Source organism: Alligator sinensis, unplaced genomic scaffold, assembly GCF_000455745.1.
Source record: "Alligator sinensis unplaced genomic scaffold, ASM45574v1 scaffold1580_1, whole genome shotgun sequence".
Taxonomy (NCBI): Eukaryota; Metazoa; Chordata; order Crocodylia; family Alligatoridae; genus Alligator; species Alligator sinensis.
In genome coordinates, this window is record NW_005843156.1 from 61,845 (window position 1) to 83,260 (window position 21,416).

Genomic DNA, 21,416 nt, shown 5'->3' on the forward strand with positions numbered 1-21,416 from the left:
AAAGAGTGTTTGACCCTCACGGAAGCTCTGGAAGAACCTAATGCTACTTAAATTTTGCTTGGTTTATCTAAATTAGTGTACCCATCCCCAACGTTGTGGAGAAAAAAGGCTACCTTCATGAACATGTCTGCCACCTATTCTTCAAAGTATCACGTCCATACATCATTTTCCATTTCCAGATCCATTATGAGTTATGAACTATCAGCAAGGTATGATTGATATAACCAGTCAGCTAGCAGGAATAAACTATTTTATTCAAGCAAATTTACAAATTTGACATGTCCCGTTCCTACCGCCGCCCCCCACAATGCCATTGCATCTTTCAGCTGAATTACCTCCTTCCTTGTTTCCAAAGACCCCCTCTAGCATTCTCAAGCACTGTTCACTTACGTTTCCCCCATTTGGGGTTAAATATGGTAACATGTTGAGAACATTCCTGTACTAAAAAGAGGAATGAATCGGCAGCAATCCATGACAAGTAGCAGGCTGGCTAACAAGATCCTAGGCAGAAGACAAAGCAGTATTTATTCATAGGCAGAAACAGCTAAATGTTATATTTAGCTTTAACTAAGCCTTGGTATCGACTCCTTACATGACCTGAGGAAACACATTTCTCTGTGCATCAACTCCCCATATATAAGTTGGCATAGTACTTTACTGTCTTACAAGAGTTTTCTAAGGATAAATTCAGTGATATGTGAGAGGTGTTCAGTCATAATAGCATTACTGAAGTACAGAGAGAGGAAGTAGACTACAATGCATTTAGTAGCATCTACACATAGTCACAAGAAACAATGGGCACTTTTAACAGTTTAAAAGGTTGATGAATTTTGATAGGATCGCTCCAAATTTCAGTTTGCATAAACCCAGCTCTATACAATTTAGCCAGAATTGCACATTCAAGTAGGGAGGGGCAAACTGATTTGTATAAAACACTAATCCACCAAACCCCTGGATGGAAACGGGTTCAAGACAATACCAAGTTACCCTGAAAAGGCTGTTTCTGCTGTTTGTTCCTTCATTCACTTCCTCTCCTTCAGAGCCCATGACTGGCACTTAAAACTTCTCTTTGGGCCAGCTTCAACAGGAAAGGAGGAAGGCCCTACTCAGCCTAGCCCATAGCTTGGTAGTTAGGACACTCTCCTGCAAAATGGTACGTTATAGATTTGTATCCCTTCAGGGTAAGGTAGATTTAGACCCCAGGGGCAGGATCCTATTTCACTTTACATGACAAATGGCATTTACCCAACAGCGTACGTACCGGTTTTAGCACAGTTTGGGATGCTATTCCATGGATATACAAGCAGTTCTGTTGGTCAGTGCACATGTACCTGGGTGAGCCGAAGTCCTGACATTGTAGCTGGGCAAAAACCCAGTGGGTGTTAGACACTAGTGGGTGTTAGACACCATGTTTTAGCCAAATAGCCTGGAGGAGGTAACTGCCATGTTTTACCCCAATAGCCTAGTTGCTGGAGCACTCACTCGGGAAATAGAAGGCCCAGGATCTGGACCACCATCACCTAGAACAGGGTTGAACCTACATCTCTTCTGCATCCCAGAACAGCACAGCACAGCACTCAAGCTTTACCCAATGTCCTCTCTCATGAGTGGATCCAGGAAGGGGGGCAAGGGGCTGTGGCCATACTCCTCGTCAACTGTGTGGCACATGGACAGTGAGGTCTCTGGGCTCACCAGCTTGTTAACATGGGCTCCTGCTACTTTGCCTAATAGCAGAACGGGGGGTGGGAATATCACTGTTGTTTCCTCCCACCTCTTTGCCCCCCTTCCACTGAATCTGGGAGAAGGAGACAAGGGAGGGACAGGCAGCAGCAGCAGCATTCACCCCCTGGGCTCCACTGCTGTGCAAAAGCAGTGGATCCAGCTGGAGCCAACAAGGTGAGCTCAGAGGGCTCACTAACATGCATCACACAGCTGAAGGGGGATGAGGTATAGCTGCCCCCCCTCCACCCCCTCCTGCATCTGCCCCGTCCTCTCCAGCACTTCTCTTGAAAGTGACCCCTGAGCAACCAAGAGAGGAAGATACATGGGGCTGGGAGAAAAATGACCAAAGAAGGTGTGTGGCTCAACGAGGTGGCTGCTACCCTGGGAGGTAGCAGGCCCTGCATTCTAGCTTGGGCCCCTGCTGCCAATGGCGCAGAAACTTCCCCACTGCTTTCCAGCCACTTTATCCTAAGGATATTAAATGCAAAGTGCAGGAGTTCAGCTTCAGGACGAGAGCTCCATAATCATGCCTAGCCTGAGTCCTAGTGGTTCAAGCGGCTTGCTAGGAAGCAGGAAAGATGCATCTTTCAAAAGTGTAATAACGCAGCCAGGCAACTTCTGGTTGCCATTGCTGCTGTTATTGCAATCATGCCACAGCAGCAAAAGCAATTGTTTTTACCCCACTTCCTGTCAGCTGTTGCCTGTCACACACCCCTAGTTACGCCACTGTAGGTTTCAAAACCCTTTTATACGAGGAGACCTTAAAACCTGAGTCTCTTCAATTCCTGGGTGACTGCCCTAACCACTAAGCAACTTGGACTAAAATACAGGAAGGCCCTTAAGACCTTCCAGAGAGAATAAGGTACATATTTGCCATGAAAAAGCAATCCATTTCACTAAAGGACAAGTATGAGGAATGGGCCACCTCTCCATAATCACCTCCCACCAGTAGCTTCAGTTTGTTAATCAGATGAATGATGGAAACAAGGCCTCTTACAATGAACTATTTCAGCCAGAAATTTAACATTGGTGGTAACTTGACATTGCCAAGTTTATAATTTTCATGCTCTGTCAATGTTCATGGAGCTTGGATTTGGAACAGAGTGACTCCTGTAATATAACGATACGTACATAGCGTACACCTGGCACACAATGTGTTCACCGGCACTGGATTTGCAAGTACTCATCCCTTGCCCTTAATTCTACCCAGCTTGGAGTCCCAGCTCCATTCCATCAAAATTAATGATGAAAATGCCACTGACTAATGGGAAAGCAGGATCAGGCCTTAATTAATGTCAATAACTATTTTAAAGATAAAACCAATTAAATTGCTTTTTTAAAACAGCACACAAAAGAATGGCCTAAAAAAAACCCAGATTGCTCAAAATTGTATTATGACTGGATGCCCTCATTTAGGTCACTAATAAACTAACTGAATTAACTAAATATATGGGAATCCTAGAGTTCAGAGGATAATATGGAATACATAAGTAACAAAGGTAAGTATGTCTGATGTTTTGATAGTATAGCACAGAGCTATCTTGTATTTATTTGGGATATATATGCTGGCCTTCCCAACAAAGGCCCAGGGTCACTTATAGTAAGTGAAATAGAGTAACTTTAAGAGGCAACTAAAACAAATGAGACAAAATAGCAAAATAAAACAAAATAAAGCAGACACCCACTAAACAACATGTCAGCCTAGTTTTAGTTATTAAATGCCTGCTCAAATAGGAAGGTCCTACATCGCTTCCAAAAAATGTCCAGGCTCAAGCTCTTGTGAGCCTCAAGGAGGGAGTTCCAGAGTTGAGGAGTTACTACTAAGAATGACCTCTCTCTGACACATTTTTGCCAAGAAGACTTGGCGTACTAATGGTACTTATTGGAGCTTGCTCGTGGCTGATTCTAGGGATTGCAGATGGGCATATAAAAGAAAGTGGTCCCTTAGATATGTAGGGCCCAGGCTGCTTAGGGCCTTAGAGGTCAAAACTAGAACCTTGAAGTGTCTGGAAATCTGCTGGGAGTCGGTGCAGATGCTGGATGACTTGAGTTGGGTGTACCAGCTGCAGCTTCCAGTTTTCAAGGGCAGCCATGTGTAGAGTGTATGGCAGTAGTCTAGCTTTGAGAATACAAAGGCATGGATGATGATGGTCAGATAAGAGTGAAAGAAAGGGCTGCAGCCTCCTCACCAGATGAAGTTGGTACAAGGCACTCCTAGCCCCTGCTGCCACCTGGAGATCCAGATGCAGCAAAGGATCAAGGGTCACTCCAAGATTATGAACCTGAGTGATAAAGGGAGGTTGAACCCCATCAAGGAAAAGTGTCCCAGTCCTGTCCTCCCTCCCTGTGTCTGCCCACCACCGTGACTTGTCTTGTCTTGCTTCACCTACATCCAGTCCTCAACTGCAGGCAGGCACTCCTCATACACACTGAGCATGAGAGGGGATAAGATGAAGCCCCTGGGGGACCCCACAGGAAGAGTCCCAAGTAGATGATGATCACTTGCTCATCACCACCCTCATGAACCTCCTTGCTCAAAAAAGAGAGGAATCAATTTACAGCTGTCTCACGAATACACACCAGGCTATGTAAGCACTTTATCAGCACCTCATGGTCAACTGCATCAAAGGCTGTTGAAAGACTGAGTCAGAGCAGCAGGCCGCAGTCTCCCCTGTCAAACTCAAGGCAAAACTCATCGACCAACCAAGGCCATGAGCATAGTGTCCATGTTTATGTCCAGAATGAAACCCAGACTGACAAGGACCCAGGAAGCCATGGCATCCAGATTCATCTGGTGCTATCAGGCAACTACCCAAAAAGGGGAGGTTGCAAATGGGGCAATCACTGGGTGGGGAGTCAGCAGCATAACCTGTGGCCCCTGAGCTCCCAGCTAGCCACAGTGCCCCTATTTCTCCAGGCTTCCTCACCGGCTTCTGCTTTCTGATCCTACCCCAGGGGACCCTGCAGTGCAGCCTGTGGTGCAAAGAGTGCCCACAGCATGATGCAGTGGGGGTACCTACAGCAGGTGAGCTGAGGGAGGAAGGCTGCCCACTTGCACTTGTGCTGGAGGGGTGGGGTGGTCACCCAAGCACCATAAAGCAATGAAAGGGAACGGGGGGGGGTGGGGGGGCCTGCATGTACAATGAATCAGTAGGCAGCAGTGCATAGTAGCAGCCTGGGGGGGCTCATGGCTTGCAGTATTGCAGCTCGCATGGCCTGCAGCCCCGGCAACTAAAGTTGGCACATGGTCAAAATATGACAATGCCATCAGCACAGATGAATAAATAAAACAGAAAAGACATGAAGGGAAATAGGGAAAGGATACCTACCCAGCAGTACAAGCACAGGCAAAGAGACTGCACGCATGGGTCAGCAGACATGGGAATACCCACAGCTGGACAGAGGGGTCCAAACCCATTAGCATTCACATGCAAATACAGCAAGAATAGTTTCAAGTGAAGCAGCTGGTACAATAATTTAATTAGCATCAGATACCATTTTTTACTTCACTTTGTAGGCCACGAAGAACAAGGCGATCCCAAAAAACCTGCTAACAAACTGCCAAGCTGTTTTCCTGTTCTATGCCCCCAAAATCTAACCATGAACTGTTTCGATAGAATGAGACTTTACTTTTCCAGGAAAGAAGTCTGATGCATCTGAATCCTGGCCCTAGAAGGGAGGAAATTCTTAGCAGTAGAGAGAATGCCTTTTGTTTGCGGTAAAAATGTGTTCTTCTCTGTTTCTTTAGGAAGAAAGACGTGGAAAACTCCATAAGATACACAGACCAGCAAGTAAACAACCCTAGAGGCTCAATTTTGTAAAAACTGTTTAGGATGTAATGGGAAGGGGAAGTCAGGAGTTCTTCAGTCATAATCAAAGGATAGAGGAAAAGCTGGTGAGACATGTCCCCTGTCCCCACCTCTTCCAAACCAATGTTTCTGCCTATAATGTAGCAGACTACTCATGCTATCCACAATATATTTAATACCTTCATACAATGCCTATTTGTATGTTCTTAAAAACATGGGCTCTGTCATAACAAGAGGAGGGTGATACTTTAACTGCATTTTATGAACAAATCAGAGCAAAGAAATCTGTTTTAAACCCCAGAAAAACTGTGAAGACCATCGTGAACTTATGTTACTTTGGTGAAACAAGTATGAGCTAACCACATGAAGATTGGCCAGCAGGATCCCTAAAAATGGATCTCAAGGTAGACAAATATTTTCATGCACAGTAATCATTAAAACAGTCAAGGTGTAGCAGAGCAGAGATATCAGACAAGAGTGTTGTTAATAAAAACCCTACTGAAATTCCTGCTAGGTGTCATAAGAAATACTGTTGCCAGAAAATTAAATGTTGCATGCTACAACATACCATTACATATGACATGCAGCATACATTCACGTGCCACAATGGATGTTAGCTCCATAAGATGGGTCTGGATAAATCTTTATGCAACCTAAACATCTTCTCAATAATGCTCTCACATGGTTTGAGAGCATTGTTCCTCCCTTATGTGCTATGCTGCCCTGTGGCAACTTGGATATATGTTCTCATCAGTGTTGAAGGATAAACACTGGCAGATGCCCGTTATTCACAGATCTCAGCTATGATACAGGCTATATAATGGAACTCACATTATCTACCTTAGGAGTTTGAGAGGCTGCATTGATCCTCCTTGGAGTCAATACCGTGTATCCCAAGAAACTGGCTGTTTCATGCCAGCGTAGACCTCCAAGTGCTTTCTGTTATTCACCACCATCATCTGAATTTCTTTCTGGTTGATATTAAAAGATCTGAATCCACAAGTCATGCCCCTGAGCTGTTTCCTAGTCAATACTCCTGGGTGCTGGAAGAAATGGCTGGTTCTTACCTGCTCCCTGCTCAGCTCTCTCACAAGAGAAATTACCACTCAGACTCCATGGTCAGTCACTCCCTGTACTGTGCTATGTGCAGGCTACATGCAGCTAGTTATACATGCTGTCTCCCCAGGTCACCGCAGGTGATCTCAAATAGCTTTTGCAAGGAAACCAAAGCAGGGGGGACAGTTTTCCAGGCAGGTGTCAAATCCCTGAATTCAGAAGTGCAAAGCAGGCCACAAGTTTGTTGCCAAGAAAAGGACAAACTCACATACAGATCAACAAGCTGTCATAATGGGACTAACAAACACAGGTACTTCACAGCCTCTTAGGTCAGATCAGCAGTTTGGCTCTAAGCAGGGAACACACATCCACTGGTTCTCACACTTCCATTTAGAAGAAAAATGGTTAGTAAAAATAATGGAAAATGACTGCTTTTTTTCTTGGGGAACTGTGGCAGGGTACTGGTGGTGCCTACCACTTTGAGGGCTGAGAGCAGCCAGCAGGGCAGCCAGCAGGTGCAGGCCAGCCCTAATGAAGAAGTCACATAACCCCGGGGATTGGAGGAAGGAGGTGAGCAACCTCCATTTTAGAGCCATGCTCTCAGGGCTGGGGAGCAGTCTGCTGCTGGCAGCTGGAATAACATCACCCAGCTGAGCTGCTGCTCAGGAGCAGCTTGGAGGTATGGGCTGGGTCTATGGGGAAGAAGGAGGCCCCAGGTCCTGGGTATGACCGAAACCTGCACCTTGCTGGGGCAGGATGGTCTGGTGGGGCTATTCATGGCAGGGTAGTCCCGAGAAATACCAGGCCAGTTGCCTCCCCAGTGAAAGGCAGGTAGGGGTGCCTGATTACCCCAGCCCCCAACAGAGTCCTGGCTGGAGAGAGCCCAGAACTGAGAGAACATGGAGAGGGCTGAGGCTCAGTTGATCAGCAGAGTTGTGAGGGTTAAGAGAAGGCAAGCTGCTCAGACCTGACTGGATGGACCCTTGAACTGGTCAATGCTGGGGCCAGGATCCATGGGGAAGAGGGGTGGTCAAAAGGGCTAAGGACCCACAGCTAAGGGATGCCCAGAGCCAGGGGCATGGGGTCTGACTGGCCTGATGAAGGCAGGGCCAGAGCCTGGGAGGCCAAAGGTCCCAGAGGGGGACCACAGCTTGAGAGGGAGAAGGGTTACAGGTGAGTTTGGCTGCCTGGGATGCCATCTGTGAGGCATGGGACATGATAAGGGCAGGTCGGAGTAGTGTGTAAAGCCCTTATCACCAGGGCATGTAAAAGGGCAGCCTCCCACCTGAGTAGCATCTTAATTATTATCATCAAGGTGTGGCAGGTGAGGAAGGTGGACGGTTAGCCCAGAAACAGGCAGACAGGCCAACGACTGACCAGCCCTAGGATGGCCCCCCGTTACAGGAACAAAGACATTTGAGATTCAGGTTAGTTGTGGATTCATCAAAGGGTCCTTCCACACACTGAGTTATTCTATAGTACAGGGGTTTTCAACCTTTTTTGATTGGTGTACCCCAGCAGCCAGTCAAGAAACAGGGAGTCCCCTGGCCGATCGATGAGTGGGGCTGGGGGGAGGGGTCCTCCGGCAGCTGATGGACAAGCAGGGGGGTGGAGGGAACACATGCTCCTGCTTCTCCACGCCACTGCCATGCACCCCCTGGGGCCTTCCCAAGTACCCCCAGGGGTATGCATACCCCTGGTTGACAACCCCTGCTATAGTACAAATAAATTAGGGTTAAAAGGTAATTGAACCAACAGAGCTGCTCTCCTTCTTGGGCACCATCACCTCTAAAACCAAAAACAGACTACACTCTGGGCTCTTTGCTGGCACATATCCCGTTGCTATTGGAGCCAATGCCAAAACTCTGCTGATTTCAATAACACCAAATATGAGCCCTAACCCACTAGGGAGAGCTTCAACTATAATGCAAGACAGGTTGATTTTGACGGTGGGAAAAGTGGTCCATTTTATTTTCTGCAAATTATTTGTGCCTTGAGTAGTTCAGGACTCTCAGCCACCTCCTCACAAGCTAGTTCAGTCTGGGTCCCATCACTGTCAGCTTTTGATGACAGCAAGGGGGTTGTTTTTTCATTTTATTTTCCCTTCTGCTTCCTAATATGAAATGCTAAAGCGGGAGTGGCTCACTCAGAAGGTTAGTGATGTATGGAGCCTTTTACCTCTAAGCAACTCACTCAAGGCCAGCCCCAGTTTAAAAGAAATGATTACTGTTACCAGCTGATTGCCGTTACTCTGTGGTGGCCTGTGTTAGGCGAGTTCAGTTTGGTGGGTCTCAGCTGAGCTCTTAGTGAAAAGGTGAAGGAAAGCACATGATAGAAATCCACCTCTGCTCCCAGCACTCACAACAGAGAAAATGAAGACAAAAGATCACGAAGAGCAACCTTTCTTCTAGCACTTGGAGGCAAGACTGTTTGTCAGAGAAGCCTGTCCTGCTAGAAACTGAAACCACCTACCCCAGCACCAAGCCCTTCTAAAAGACAAATTAAAATGGAAAATTTGAAAATGGTCTCCAGGAAGAATTCTTTTTCTAGTCCTCCTGTGAAACAGGCAGAACAAGTAGTAGCTGCGTCTAGTAACACCATTTTGAGAGGCAAGGATTTCTTCGGCTGATATCTTATACAAGAACAACTGAATATTGCATTTCAATCGTATTTATCATTCTAATTTATAGGAAAACAATAGGAATTAAAGTGAAAACTAGATTATTCAAAGCAGATGTTAAAACCAAAATCCTCCTAGTTTCCACTCAATGCACCTGATTCTGCATTTGCAGTGCTGTAAAGCAGAAGTCATTCCAAAGTCAAAGGAGTTGCACCAAGATGAGCAAACATCAGGCTCCTCTATCTGCAGCTGGAAAATAAATCCTGTTGCACGTGTGGAGCAAGGGTTCTGTTCTAGCCCCTTCCCAACCCTCAGATCTCTAAGTGACTGTCTTGGGATCATCTCCTGGAATTAAATCTCACTGGTGATTAGCAGTCTACCTATCTTTATCTGGTCATCTGCTGCTTTAGTAGCCCTTGAATAAATCCTGAGGCCCTATCAGAGCCCACGATGGTTCATGTAAGTCATGGAACTTAGCTAACTTTCCTTAACTTGGCTGCATCCTTCCTGCCTGATGGACTTTCACCCAGCACTGGAGTTCAACTGTCTTAACCAGTGGGGAAATCACTTTTATTTAGTATGAGCAGTAAAACCAGAAAAGCTGGTCCATTGTTCATTGTAAGGAATGTTTTCCTTTACGCAGTCTCCCTTCCAATGATTTGATCTCAAATGACAAGTATCCTGCTGATGATATATAGTCCAAATTCCCATTAAGAAGTGTCATAGCTTCTCTTTCAGCTACCAAGAGGTCCTTTTTTTTTTTTTTGGACACACAACTTGTCATAAGGGGTGCCAGGAACTTGCACTCCATTTGCTCCACTGGATTGCAATCCTAATAGGGCTCTGGCTTACTTCCAGTACTGGTTTTACCAGAGTTGTTTTGGGGGCAAAACATCCCAAGCAAAAAGGGGGATAACTTGAAACCATCTGACAGAGCAAACCCCTCCAAGAGACTGACCTTCTTTCATTTCACAACTTGTCTTCCACCCGCCCACCACAAAGTCCTATTAACCCCTCCGTGACAGCAGCTGAGCTGCCAGCGTGCCACTGAAAAGCCGCGAAATGTCAGGATGGCATCTCATGCATTCAGCAGCAGTCACCAGTTTAAGAGCAAAGGAGATGCATTTCTCAAAGTGAGCACGTGCCCCCCACTGAAGCAAGTCAGTGAAAAAGGATCAGGGAAAGCAACTGTCCCAGGGCAGTGTCTTATCTCCTGCATCATTCCAAGATTAAATTTAACTTCATTTTAATTAGAGGTGAGAATCTTCTGGACCTTCGTTTTTTCTTTAGCTCTCTTCCCCTTCAAGTGCCTCATGCTGAACTCAATTCTGGCTCATGAGCATATTCATTACCACTTCCAGATCTTGTCAACAGATTGCCCAAAAGAGCTGCTAGGAACCAACATCAAGAAGCCAAGAGCTGTCATGTCTACAAGGCTCCCAGGACCTGCCAGCCCCTGGAACATAAGACCAGGTACATGACCTGGTCTCTCACCAGGCTGTGTTGGACTACTCATTTGGTTTGTGGTTTTCTGGTGATAGATAGGGCCATATTCATCCCTAGAGGAGCTATGCTGAAAGTCAGAGTTACATCAGAGAAGACTTTGGTCCAAAACATTCAGGATGCGACTGGCAAAGCCACCTAACAGATTTGGATGAACAATTCACTGGGCACCCAAATGTCTTGGGTTACCTTCAAAAATCCACCCAGATACTAGAACTGGAGCCTCATAAATAAAATGAGCACAAAAAAAAAGAAGGAAAGAAATACATTTTTAGGGGCTACATGGGATGAGTATTTGGTGGATGTTCACATAGTTATACTGAACCTTTTATCACTCTGGGCTGAAAAACCGTGTTCACTTCTTTGGAACTATATGGTCACGAGGGTGAATAACAGAGTAGGATTCTTGTGATTTCTGTGTCATTAGCTCAAATTTAGTAAAGGTTGTTAGTAACTGAAAGTCATTAAATCCTCATGGCCAACCTAGTAAACTGTATACAGTTAGCCGGTAATCTCAAACCCATTCTTTCTAAACATGTCTTTGGCATAAATTAGCAACTTTACTGGCCATTTTATGGGAGAGGTTGAGGGTAAAATAGGCCACAAGGGGAGAATTTTGCTTCACCTACAGATATGTTTCCAAAGCATATGGGCCTGGATGGGCTGAGAGAAGCCTACCTTGCCCAACATTATATAGCATTGTATTACATTGTACTTGGTTTGTAGATAAAAGACAGTAGGCCAAAAATTTCAAACTTGGATGCCTGTAGCTAGACACTTAAATACAACTGAATGATTTTCAGAAGTGCTAATGAGCAGGGTCTCCCAGTGACTCCAGTGGAAGATGCTGGTGCTCAACCCCACTGAAAACCTGAAGGGCCTACCTTGAGTTACCAAGATTAATAAAAAATTACCCTTAGTCTCCATGGGTGTCAGTTGGGCACTTTTACCAGTAACAGCCAGATTCTGGCATCACTGTTTATAAAGCCATATGATGAATCCCTCTTCAGGGAATAGGACTGCTTGTAGTGAAGCATGGCTCAGCATGAGAACAGAATCAGTCAGGCCTAATGCATGGGAGTAGCAATACCCAGCTCCCAAGTCATAAATTAGCTCTCTCCCATGACACAGAATACCTTCTATTTCCTTGTACAGAGCTGAATTAATAATTTCATCCATGACTGACTGGAGGTGTTTGTCAACTTGATCCATGATTTAGATGGACAGTTATAAATGTGACACTCATACCTCACCCCTGTGATTGCTGCCCTTGTGACTGACTTCCAGTCCCTAACCACTCCTGTGCTGGGGGGGGACTGGATTGATGGGTATTGGATTGCATTACACTTTTCCATTCAGGGACAAAATAAATAAACAGGGGAGCTTAATGAGGGCTCCTTACCAAGGCCGTTAATTAACCCCCGACATGTTGCCAGAGCTACCCTCCCCTTCTCTCACTCTTTCCATATATACTAAAGAAAATGATATGTGGTGCCTTAATCGGTATAGAAAGTATGCCTGGCAGTGCCACTCCCATATGGCCCCATATGGTCATTGTTCTCTGTCAGATGTTATCCTGCTCTTACTAAAATTAATGACAGGGCAATAAGGTATCCTGACCGCTCTCTAAACTCCTGCCAGTCACACATGGGGTTAACGAAATGCTGCCATTCATATTAAATGAACTAGACTAGACTATTAGAACAATCCCACCCAGAAATCTCTCTCAACAGCAACGTATGCAATACAGCTCAGTCCTGAATGTCTGCCTTATAGCAATTCCCACTCCACTGTGCTAAGTGTCTGTCACCGAAATAAATGCTGAAAAAATCATTCCAAAATCCACCTAATCTATGGCAAAATACTTTATCTTCCCTCCATTCAGGGTTGAACATTATTTTCAACATCTTTCTAGGGCTGTCTTGACTGACCTTAGCCTAAGCTAATTGGGGCCAGTACTGTATCTGATATGGGCAGAGAAGTGCCAGAGAAATCTAGTCTCTGGGAATTCAAATTTCACTTATACAGTTTGTATTTCCCAGCAAAGTCTGTTTTTAAATCAACACCCTACTGCAGGAACAAAGTAGCTCTTGCCTGAAACCAGAACATTATCCAGCAATCACTCCATACATAATTATACAGGTTAGAAATTTTAGGTAGAGAGACAGATAGATACATGCACACCCCTATAATATTATATATAAACAATATAATAAAACCAGGTAGAAAAACTAAATCCCATTCACCTGCCACTGTATCTTAGGCTCACGCGCAGCGCTCCCATGGATTTAGTGGTTTTATGAAAGGTCCATGTATTTTCCCTCTTCATATGAACAAGAGGTTAGCAGAGGTCACCACTGCTTATAGATTATCTTTTTCAGTCTAGTGAAGGTAACAAGTCAGTCAGAGTAAATATACTTTCAGCATGCAATGATCCACCGTTGTTCTGCATTTGCAAAAGATGCTGTGAACTCACCTGTGTATGTGACTCACTGGTATAATTGCTTCTTCCCGGTTCCCCTTCTCCCCAGTTTTGTAGAAGCAGCTGCTGCTCACAAGACGCCTTTGTAGTTGAAACTTAGCTACCAAATAGCAGAATTAGAACCAAGTCACTAGGATCCTTCTCTGCTGCTCTGTGTCAGTCTCACTTTCTCCCTCTCACTGACGTAATCTTGCTCCCTCTGCCTTTAGTAGGTGAAAATCAGCCACAAAGCTTTTAGCCTGTGATAAATGCAGATGATATTTTTTTATGGCAACCAGATGCATAAAACCTGCCTCCTATTCATGATTATTTCAGTGCATACCAGCAATGGAGCTGCACAAATCTGAGATTAAAATTATTCTGCACCATGTCATAGGTCAGTTTGGAATACTGACTTTCTGCAGATCTTATTTCTTCTCCAAGCATGGCCTTAAAAGCTTTCATTCCACTAAGCCTTGGAATAGTTTAAGCAAACTCTGACACAATTATCCGCTTTGAAAACAGTCTCAGAATTACATAGGGCTGCACTCTCAGGGGTGCAGAGTTCTCACAATTCCAGCTGAGCACCTTTAAAAATCAAGCTCTTAGCACTTTGATTCATGTTTATAAAGTACTTTGAAGAGCCTCACGTGCTATAAATGCTAAATACAGTATTTTGAATAACTTTTTTTTACAGGTTCAGTCATGGTCAGTTCCCAAAACGATTGTATTTGTTAAATGTTGACCTTTGTTTAGTTTATTATAGTTTCTTTTTTAAGAAAATGTAATGATATCAACTAAAATGGTACAATCATGCCTGGTATTTCAGACATACAAATGACATTGTTTTTACAGCGAACCAGTGATATCTTTCTCAGCTGTCTTCCATAAGAGAATACAGTAGGATACACAGCACACATTGGATGGATCTGCTGGTGTGAATCATTGTAGTTCCACTGGTGCTGGTTGTAGCTGTGTTGGTCTAAGGACATAGGCAGACAAGGGTTTTTTTTAGGTAAATACAATATCTTTTATTAGACTAACTAAAATAGCAGGACATTTTCTCTTTTGCAGGCTTTCAGGTACAAACACCCTTCTTCAGCCACTGAAATTAAGACAACTTTGCTGATTTACATGAGCCGAAGAGCAGGCCCAGTATGTCACTTAATGGATATAGCTTCATGGACTAGGTCTTTGCCCTAATTGAACAGGCTTTTAAATTTGATGTAATTTACTTCATTCTACTTTTCCTTCAAAAAGTGTCAAATTAAAATTCATGCACCAATGTGTATACATACACTTGTGTTTTGTTGACCAGCACAGATGGGCACACACTGAATGCAGCTGTCCTCTAAACTAGTTTGTTTTTAAAATAAAATACACTGCAAGTACACAAAGCATTCATCATCTGTTACCTTCTTGAGGTGCTCTTTGTAACTACAGCTATTAAATCATCATTGTTTTTTCCATAAGCGACAACCAGTTTTACATACAACACAAATATTGATGGCTGTGATAAAAATCGACATTATAATTCCTTCCAATATAATTCCTCCCAAAAAGCAAAGTAGTAAAAAAAAAAAAAAGTTTCATGGCAAATTTGGCAGCAAAACTGAAACATTTACAACTATTAAGCTCAACACAAATGGTTCCTTTTCTCAAGCATGGGAACATGGGAAAGGAACTGACCAGATACTAAAGATAAAACAAAATTTACTAGCATATTTTCACTGGCCAAAACTAGAAAAATGAAGAAACTTGGCAGTACACACAGTGAAAGGAAAATTAGGTTTAGAATTATCTGAGGGTCTATATTTTAAAGGTAGTTTCTAGCTTCAATTTCACTGAAAAGAAAAAGTCGTAGGGCTTTAATAGCCTTAGCCCTATTGTAGAAAATGAAGAGGGTAGTATTTTTTTAAGTAAGGCAATTTTCTGTCAGTTTTTCTAAAGTAGAGGATTTTTACACACCAATCATGGCTACCAAATGAACTTTTGGTTATGAAAAGTAACACCAGACATTACCATTCATCCTAAATCCTTCTTGTTCAAAGCTACTCTTTGCATCAGTTCAACTCAAGAGAATGAAAAAAAGGAAGAAGGGCACTGTGTTTATAGCACATATTCTTGCGTGAGTACACAAAGGAATATGATAGGCGGGGGATCTGGAAAATAGGAGGCAGGGCAAGTCAAAGATGCATACTCCACCTTCTTTGCTCTGCCCTAGAAATATAAAGCAGTTGTAAACTCAACTTACCGAACAAGTAAGCTCTGATTGCTTTGCGTGGCTTGTGTGACATACCACAGCAAACTCGAACATCAGAGAATACAACCATCAAAATTGTAATTGTGCAAAATAATGCAAGGTTGATGCACCTTAGCTAGATTTCTGAAAGTACACGGCACACAATTGTGTACCCGTGGTAAGCTCTTCTGAAAACTTGAACCTTAGTCTTTCAGAGTCATTCCTCCCCAGCTGTAAAACTGGAATACATGTGAACTGTATCACAGGGACAGTGTGGCCGTGTCCACATGAGCATGGACATTTGATTCCCTGGTGACAACTACATGCAGCACACCTTGTGCTGCAGCTAACTGTCTCCGGGGAACACCTATGTCACGTGCCCTCTGGTGTGTGGCAGGTTACACTGGGTGGGGTAGGGAAGGCTGGGGCCAGCACTGGGCTGGCCCCAACAGCCTAACCTGGGGCTCTGGGGGCCTCCTGGGGCTGCTGCAGCAGCAAGCCTGCTGCTCGGAGCCTGGCCGGCAGCTGGAGCATGGCTTTGGCCAGCCAGGCTCTGATTCTGAGCAACATGCAATGCCCTGCATGCACCGCTCTGCTTTTTTTGTGCAGGTTTGAATGACCCCCTGGACATCCAGGGGTCAACACTCCCCTGTATGTTGTTCCTTGCAGCATGGAGAACAGCTGAATGTGTGGTCTGTGGCACCACATACTACGCAGCTGCGCTCATCTGGATGCAGCCTGTGAGACAAAGATTGCTATTATCTGTGAGGCACTTGAATACTTCATGTGAGCATCTAGATAAGGAGTGGTGAACAGCTTTGACTTCTTATTTAAGAATATAGACCTACGCAACTAAAATTTAAGCACCTCAATCTAACATTTTGGCAGAGATGCTTAAGTAGAAACATGAAGGCCAAGCAGCTTGCAGCAGAAGAAAGGAATTTCGGACACATCAGCTTGTAATGAATTATATAGTCTAAGAATTGGAATGAAAGCTCCCTCTCTATTGCACAAATAATACTTGGCATTTACACAGTGTTTCACAGCATCAAATCACTGTGCTAACATTACATTATTAATCCCCAGGAGAAAAGCTTGAGCCCATTTCCCAGCTGAAAACAACCTGTGTTCTCCATGTAGCTTTATATGCCTCTTTAAGCAAAGATATATGTAAGAAAAACTAGCAAGGGATTTAACCATTCAGGTCAAGCCTGGGCTAGAGAACAGATGCATGAAAATCTAAACTGGACTCTCCTAATTGCCAATGAATGAGGAGAAAGGACTCCTCTGCCAAGAGACATTTTAGCTGGGGTCACCATTTAGCTGGGGGCACCTATGGAAGTCGGGAGTAAGTTAAGGAGTGAATATTTGCAATGTATTTTTGCTGATCATCCTGCCCAACCAGAGGCTATTACAGAAGTGGTTTCTTCAGTCTGCCGGAGGAAGAGTTTTGTGCCTTCACCTGTTCTAAGCTCTCCAGTTAAACAGGCTCGTTTGGCCACTTCGCTTTCAAGTTTACAGATCAGCACAGGGATGGAGCCATTACTCTGAGTAACTATGTTGATTGCAGTCTGTAACTTCAGGGCCAGCCCCCCAGTTACATCGTGTGGCAGTGCAGATGTGAGCACAGGTGGGTCTATGCTTCCATCAGCATTGACAGCAATGGAATCCACCAGTGTGGCACCTGTTTGGGAAAAGAAACAGGCCTGCAGGTCAGAATTGGCATAAAAAGTGCTAAAAGATTAGGCAATTCGGTAGCACAGGCAGTGTAGGAGCACATGGTACATTATAACCTCATCCACCAAGCAAGAGGCACAGGAAGATAAAGCATTTAAACAAAAGTCTCCTATAGATTTAAACTCAAATTTGCAAATATTTTCTGTTGATTCAAAATTTTTCAACAAATAAATTATTTGCCAAAATATTTTAATCAAGCTGTAGTTATGATATTGGAAGGAGGGGGAGGGATAGCACGACCTTTCCTCACACAATTAAATTAAATTAAATTAAATTAAATTAAATTAAATTAAATTAAATTAAAAGGTGCAAATGAATTAATGAACCTTAGTTCTGACCTACAGCTTCCCCAACTCATCTAGTCCTGGCTCTCAAACAGCTTTGCAAATGCTTCTCCATCCTGATTTATAGCCCCTGTGCTATTCTAGTCTGTGTCCTTTAGGAAGATGCTAAACCCTACACGTTTGCTTGATAAGGTCTAAATTGTCTTGCAGGGTTTTACCAAGTCACAAAACTCATTACATTTGTGAGATAAGTTGGATAACATGCAGAAGTGAACAATTCAGGCAGAATCCCCAGCTGTTAAGGTATACACAGCAGGACTGCACTCAGGCTGTGCAGGTACATGGTGCCATATGCTTGCCCAGGTAAACCCCAAAATTATAGCTGAGCAAAAAACTCAGGACAGCAGCAGGAAGAGATGTGTGTTCTAGGTCGCTCTCACCCAGAGGTAACTTGAACCTGCATCGCAATTTCTACCACATTGCTCCAACCGACAGGCCACAGATTAGGCGTTACAAAGACTACTCTCCAATTCTCCCCATCAAGCTGGTCCACTGGGCAGCCAAGAGGAAGATATATGTAACAAGGAGAATGCAAATAAACCAAAAGGGCACGTGGCTTAATAATACTGATGCTATCCTGGGGAAGAGGGGGCTTGAATTCTAGTCCGACTCCTGTTCTCAATGGGACAGGATTCCCTGCTGTTCTCTCCCCACTTTATCCAATAACTATTAAATGCAGGGTGCAGTGGGGCAGTAGCCTGGATGTGCCTAACATGTGGCCTAGTGGTTAGAAAGCTGTGCTGGGAAGCAAGAGGTACAGATTCACACCCCCAGCCTTCCCATGGCCTGGGCAAGTGCCCTACACACTAGGTTATTGGGCTGGGATGATAAAGTTGGGGATGGTCCCACTTTGGGCAGGAGGTCGGACTAGATGACCTCATAATTTTTCTATGATTCTATGGGAGGATCCTCCTATTTCCTCCCCATAGCAGTTTTTTGGCCAGCCACATTTTGGGGACTTACTTGGCTGAATGTAGTGAGCCAGGTGTCTGCCTGAGCAGAGCTGTATCCTACTGAGCACTTTCAGGGGGATTCTCACATGCCCACAGTGCACCCAGAGCTGAACTGCAAATAATGCATAAGTGAAAAAATGGCAGTTATGTGACTGGGTATGAGCCATTTAGGTGCATGAAGTGAAATAGGATTCTGCTCTTAGTATATTGAGCCCCTGAGTCCCCTGGGTCCAATTCCAGAGCATTAAACACATATTGGGACAGGACAGGACCAGACTCCAGTCTGTTTTCTTTTCAAGTTTTATACCTTACCTGGGGTATCAGGTGGACGATCATAGATTCCATCGACATCAGTGAGAAACACCACTCGCTTCGGTGAGAATTCACGGGACAGAACCTGCAAATTATGCAAAACAAGTGATAAAGCATCAGGCTTCCTTGTACTCAATTACAAGTCCAGGGCCAGCCTCTCTCAGTGTTCTTACTGCCATATCTCACATACAGACATGCAGCATGCCCTGTGGCCTGCTGCCCATGTCCAAATTGAGCATTTAGGGTTCAAACTTGTGTTGGGCAAGTGGGATATGTCAGTGAACAGAAAGCCTGTGTTTCCAGTGGGTAGCCCAGACTATCCCCTCAACTAGGATAGATTACAAGTGCCTTTAAGCCCTAGTTTGATGACTCTAATTTTGTCCTGATTGTACGTATCACAGGATGGTACTAGACTGAAAGCTCTGTTGCTTTCTGACAGGATTTTGGATTAGGCCTGTCTCTACTGCATAATTAGGAGGCTACTGAGAGTCAAGCTAGAGGTCCAGTTATCCAAGTAAGACATTTCTAGGGAGATTCCTATATGGACTCCCTAGGGATCAGGTCTTTCAGAGGTTCCCTATACAGGTCAGAACCATGTCTATGATGATTTCAAGCCAAGAGCAATTCAAGAAGGGGTAGATGGAATGACTCCTGCTGGTAGACAGGGTCCCCAGGGCAAAACCCGCTAGTGACAACCAGAAGTGCAAATATTAGATTGCACCATACCCCACTTTGCCTGGGGGCTCCCCCCATTCCTCTCACCTCAATGATTGTGTCACCAGATAAGATACTACAGTGCTGCTCCGAGTCCAGAACACAGTCCCCATGAAGGACTGGGATGTATCCTGCTTCCAAGGAGTCCCTTATGGCAGCAATACCAGCCTGGGTGATTTTCCTGCCTGCTGTCCTCCAGGCTCCAAAGAGCTGCAACACAGACACACTGATGCCCTACCACGTATTTTGATTGCTTTCATGACCTCATACACTTCTGAATAGCAGCCCAACTAGTAAGGGGAATGGAGGGTTCAGAAACCAAGTACTTAGGTCTTTATGCCTGAACAACCCACTATTTCAGTCTAAAACAGCAATTCTCAACCTTTACAAACTCAATGCACCCTTGTTAGAATTGAAACACCCCACAGAAAATTCCAGCTCTTAGTTTTCACTTGGGGTTTTTTTTAACTAGTGAAAAATAACAGAGTAATTCTTCTATTGCAAAGAACTCAGACCATAGTAGGGCAGAACATTTTTGACATTATGAATTCCTAGCTGAAATCTCTGGGTGTGTCTGGACGAGCGCTCGCATGTGGTATGCAGAGCCACAGGCCTGTCTACAGTGCCACATAATTCACGCACCACATGTGCAGGTATTCACCACACTGCTAATTAGCAGTGCATGGGTTTTTTTGACACCAGGAAATCCCAGTGTCAAAAAACCCCATGTCTAAAAAAAGCGGGGTGGTACATTTGGCAGCAGCATGCACTGGCCAAAACTGAAGCTGGGCCGCCTGGAGCTATACTCCAACTACTGGCCAGGCTCCCTGCTGCTGGATCACCACCCCCAGAGGTGCCCAGGACCCCAGGTAAGGCTGCTGGGGCCAGCCCAGGTGTTGGTCCCAGCCTCCACTACTCCAGATGGGGCAACGTGCGGAGTAACAGAGTGTGCATGCATGAGCGTTGCCCAGGGACAAGTAGCAGTGGCACATATTGCACTGTTGTTTGTCCCCAGGAAATGCACTTTCCTGTCCATGGGGGACATGCCTTCTGGATTTATCTCATGAATCATATTTGCACACCTAACAGAACTAATGTTGTGTGGCACTCCATGGCACCTTTGAATGGATCTCAAGGCTTCCTAAGGTGGTACAGCACCCTGGTTGAGAATCATTGGTGTAACGCCATATTATGCAAATTAGCCCCAGTATTCAGGCTTGTATGAGATCTGACAATCAGGTGACTTCATTCCAATGTGGAATAAATGAAGTAGCAAAGTGCCTCATGCACTGGATATATTCAAAGTGTACGTGCATCAGCTAGAGGAGCTGGGACTTGAAGCGAACTACTATAATTCATAGACAGGAGTTCTACCAGCTGAACTGAAAGCAACCTCTTCAGGTGCTGAGATGTCAGGCTTCCTGGAAAACTTGAAAGTTGTTCTTTCCATCCCTCAAAATTCTTCCCTTCCAAGAGAGACAGAGAGCACCCAGAAGACAAACAACACACACCCCTTACCGAAATGCCCACTGCTGGGACTCCACACATCACCAGCTGTTCTGTCACCATGTGGTTCAGCTGTGAGACAAAACCAGTACAATTCCCATTAGAATGACTTTTTTGTCAGCCCTCCCCCAGCCAGCTGCACTGTCACGCTCCACGGACACTAAGAGCAGTGTATGAGCTAAATCCACCATCAACATCTGTTTGATCTGTCCCATCAGGGTAATAAAGATTCCATATGAAAACATCTGGAGTTACCTCATCGCAAGTCATCTCACCTTACTTCTCATCAAGAAAACTGCTAACCCAACCATAAATATTTGAAGCCCACTGCATTGATTAATGTTTTTATGCTGCTCCCACCATTATGCACAAAATGAGTCTGCTGGTCAAGTCTGCTGCTAGTTTTAATTTATATTTTATGTACAGTATATCAGTTC

General features: G+C 44.6%; 2 protein-coding genes across 2 annotated transcripts in view; both read right to left on the reverse strand.

Moving 5' to 3' along the window:
• IGFN1 (immunoglobulin-like and fibronectin type III domain containing 1) overlaps positions 1-13,224 on the reverse strand; it is a 59,301-nt gene extending 46,077 nt beyond the window's left edge. Inside the window, exon 1 of the mRNA XM_025194074.1 lies at positions 13,187-13,224. The gene's annotated coding sequence lies outside the window, so the exon portion shown is untranslated. The remainder of the gene's footprint in view (positions 1-13,186) is intronic.
• Positions 13,225-14,186: 962 nt separating this feature from the next.
• LOC106723108 (glutamate 5-kinase-like) overlaps positions 14,187-21,416 on the reverse strand; it is a gene marked incomplete at its 5' end in the record, with an annotated part of 35,288 nt that continues 28,058 nt past the window's right edge. The window contains 4 exons of the mRNA XM_025194075.1: positions 14,187-17,097; positions 18,760-18,844; positions 19,522-19,683; positions 20,992-21,051. Coding sequence (XP_025049860.1) covers positions 16,802-17,097; positions 18,760-18,844; positions 19,522-19,683; positions 20,992-21,051 — 603 coding nt within the window. The remainder of the gene's footprint in view (positions 17,098-18,759; positions 18,845-19,521; positions 19,684-20,991; positions 21,052-21,416) is intronic.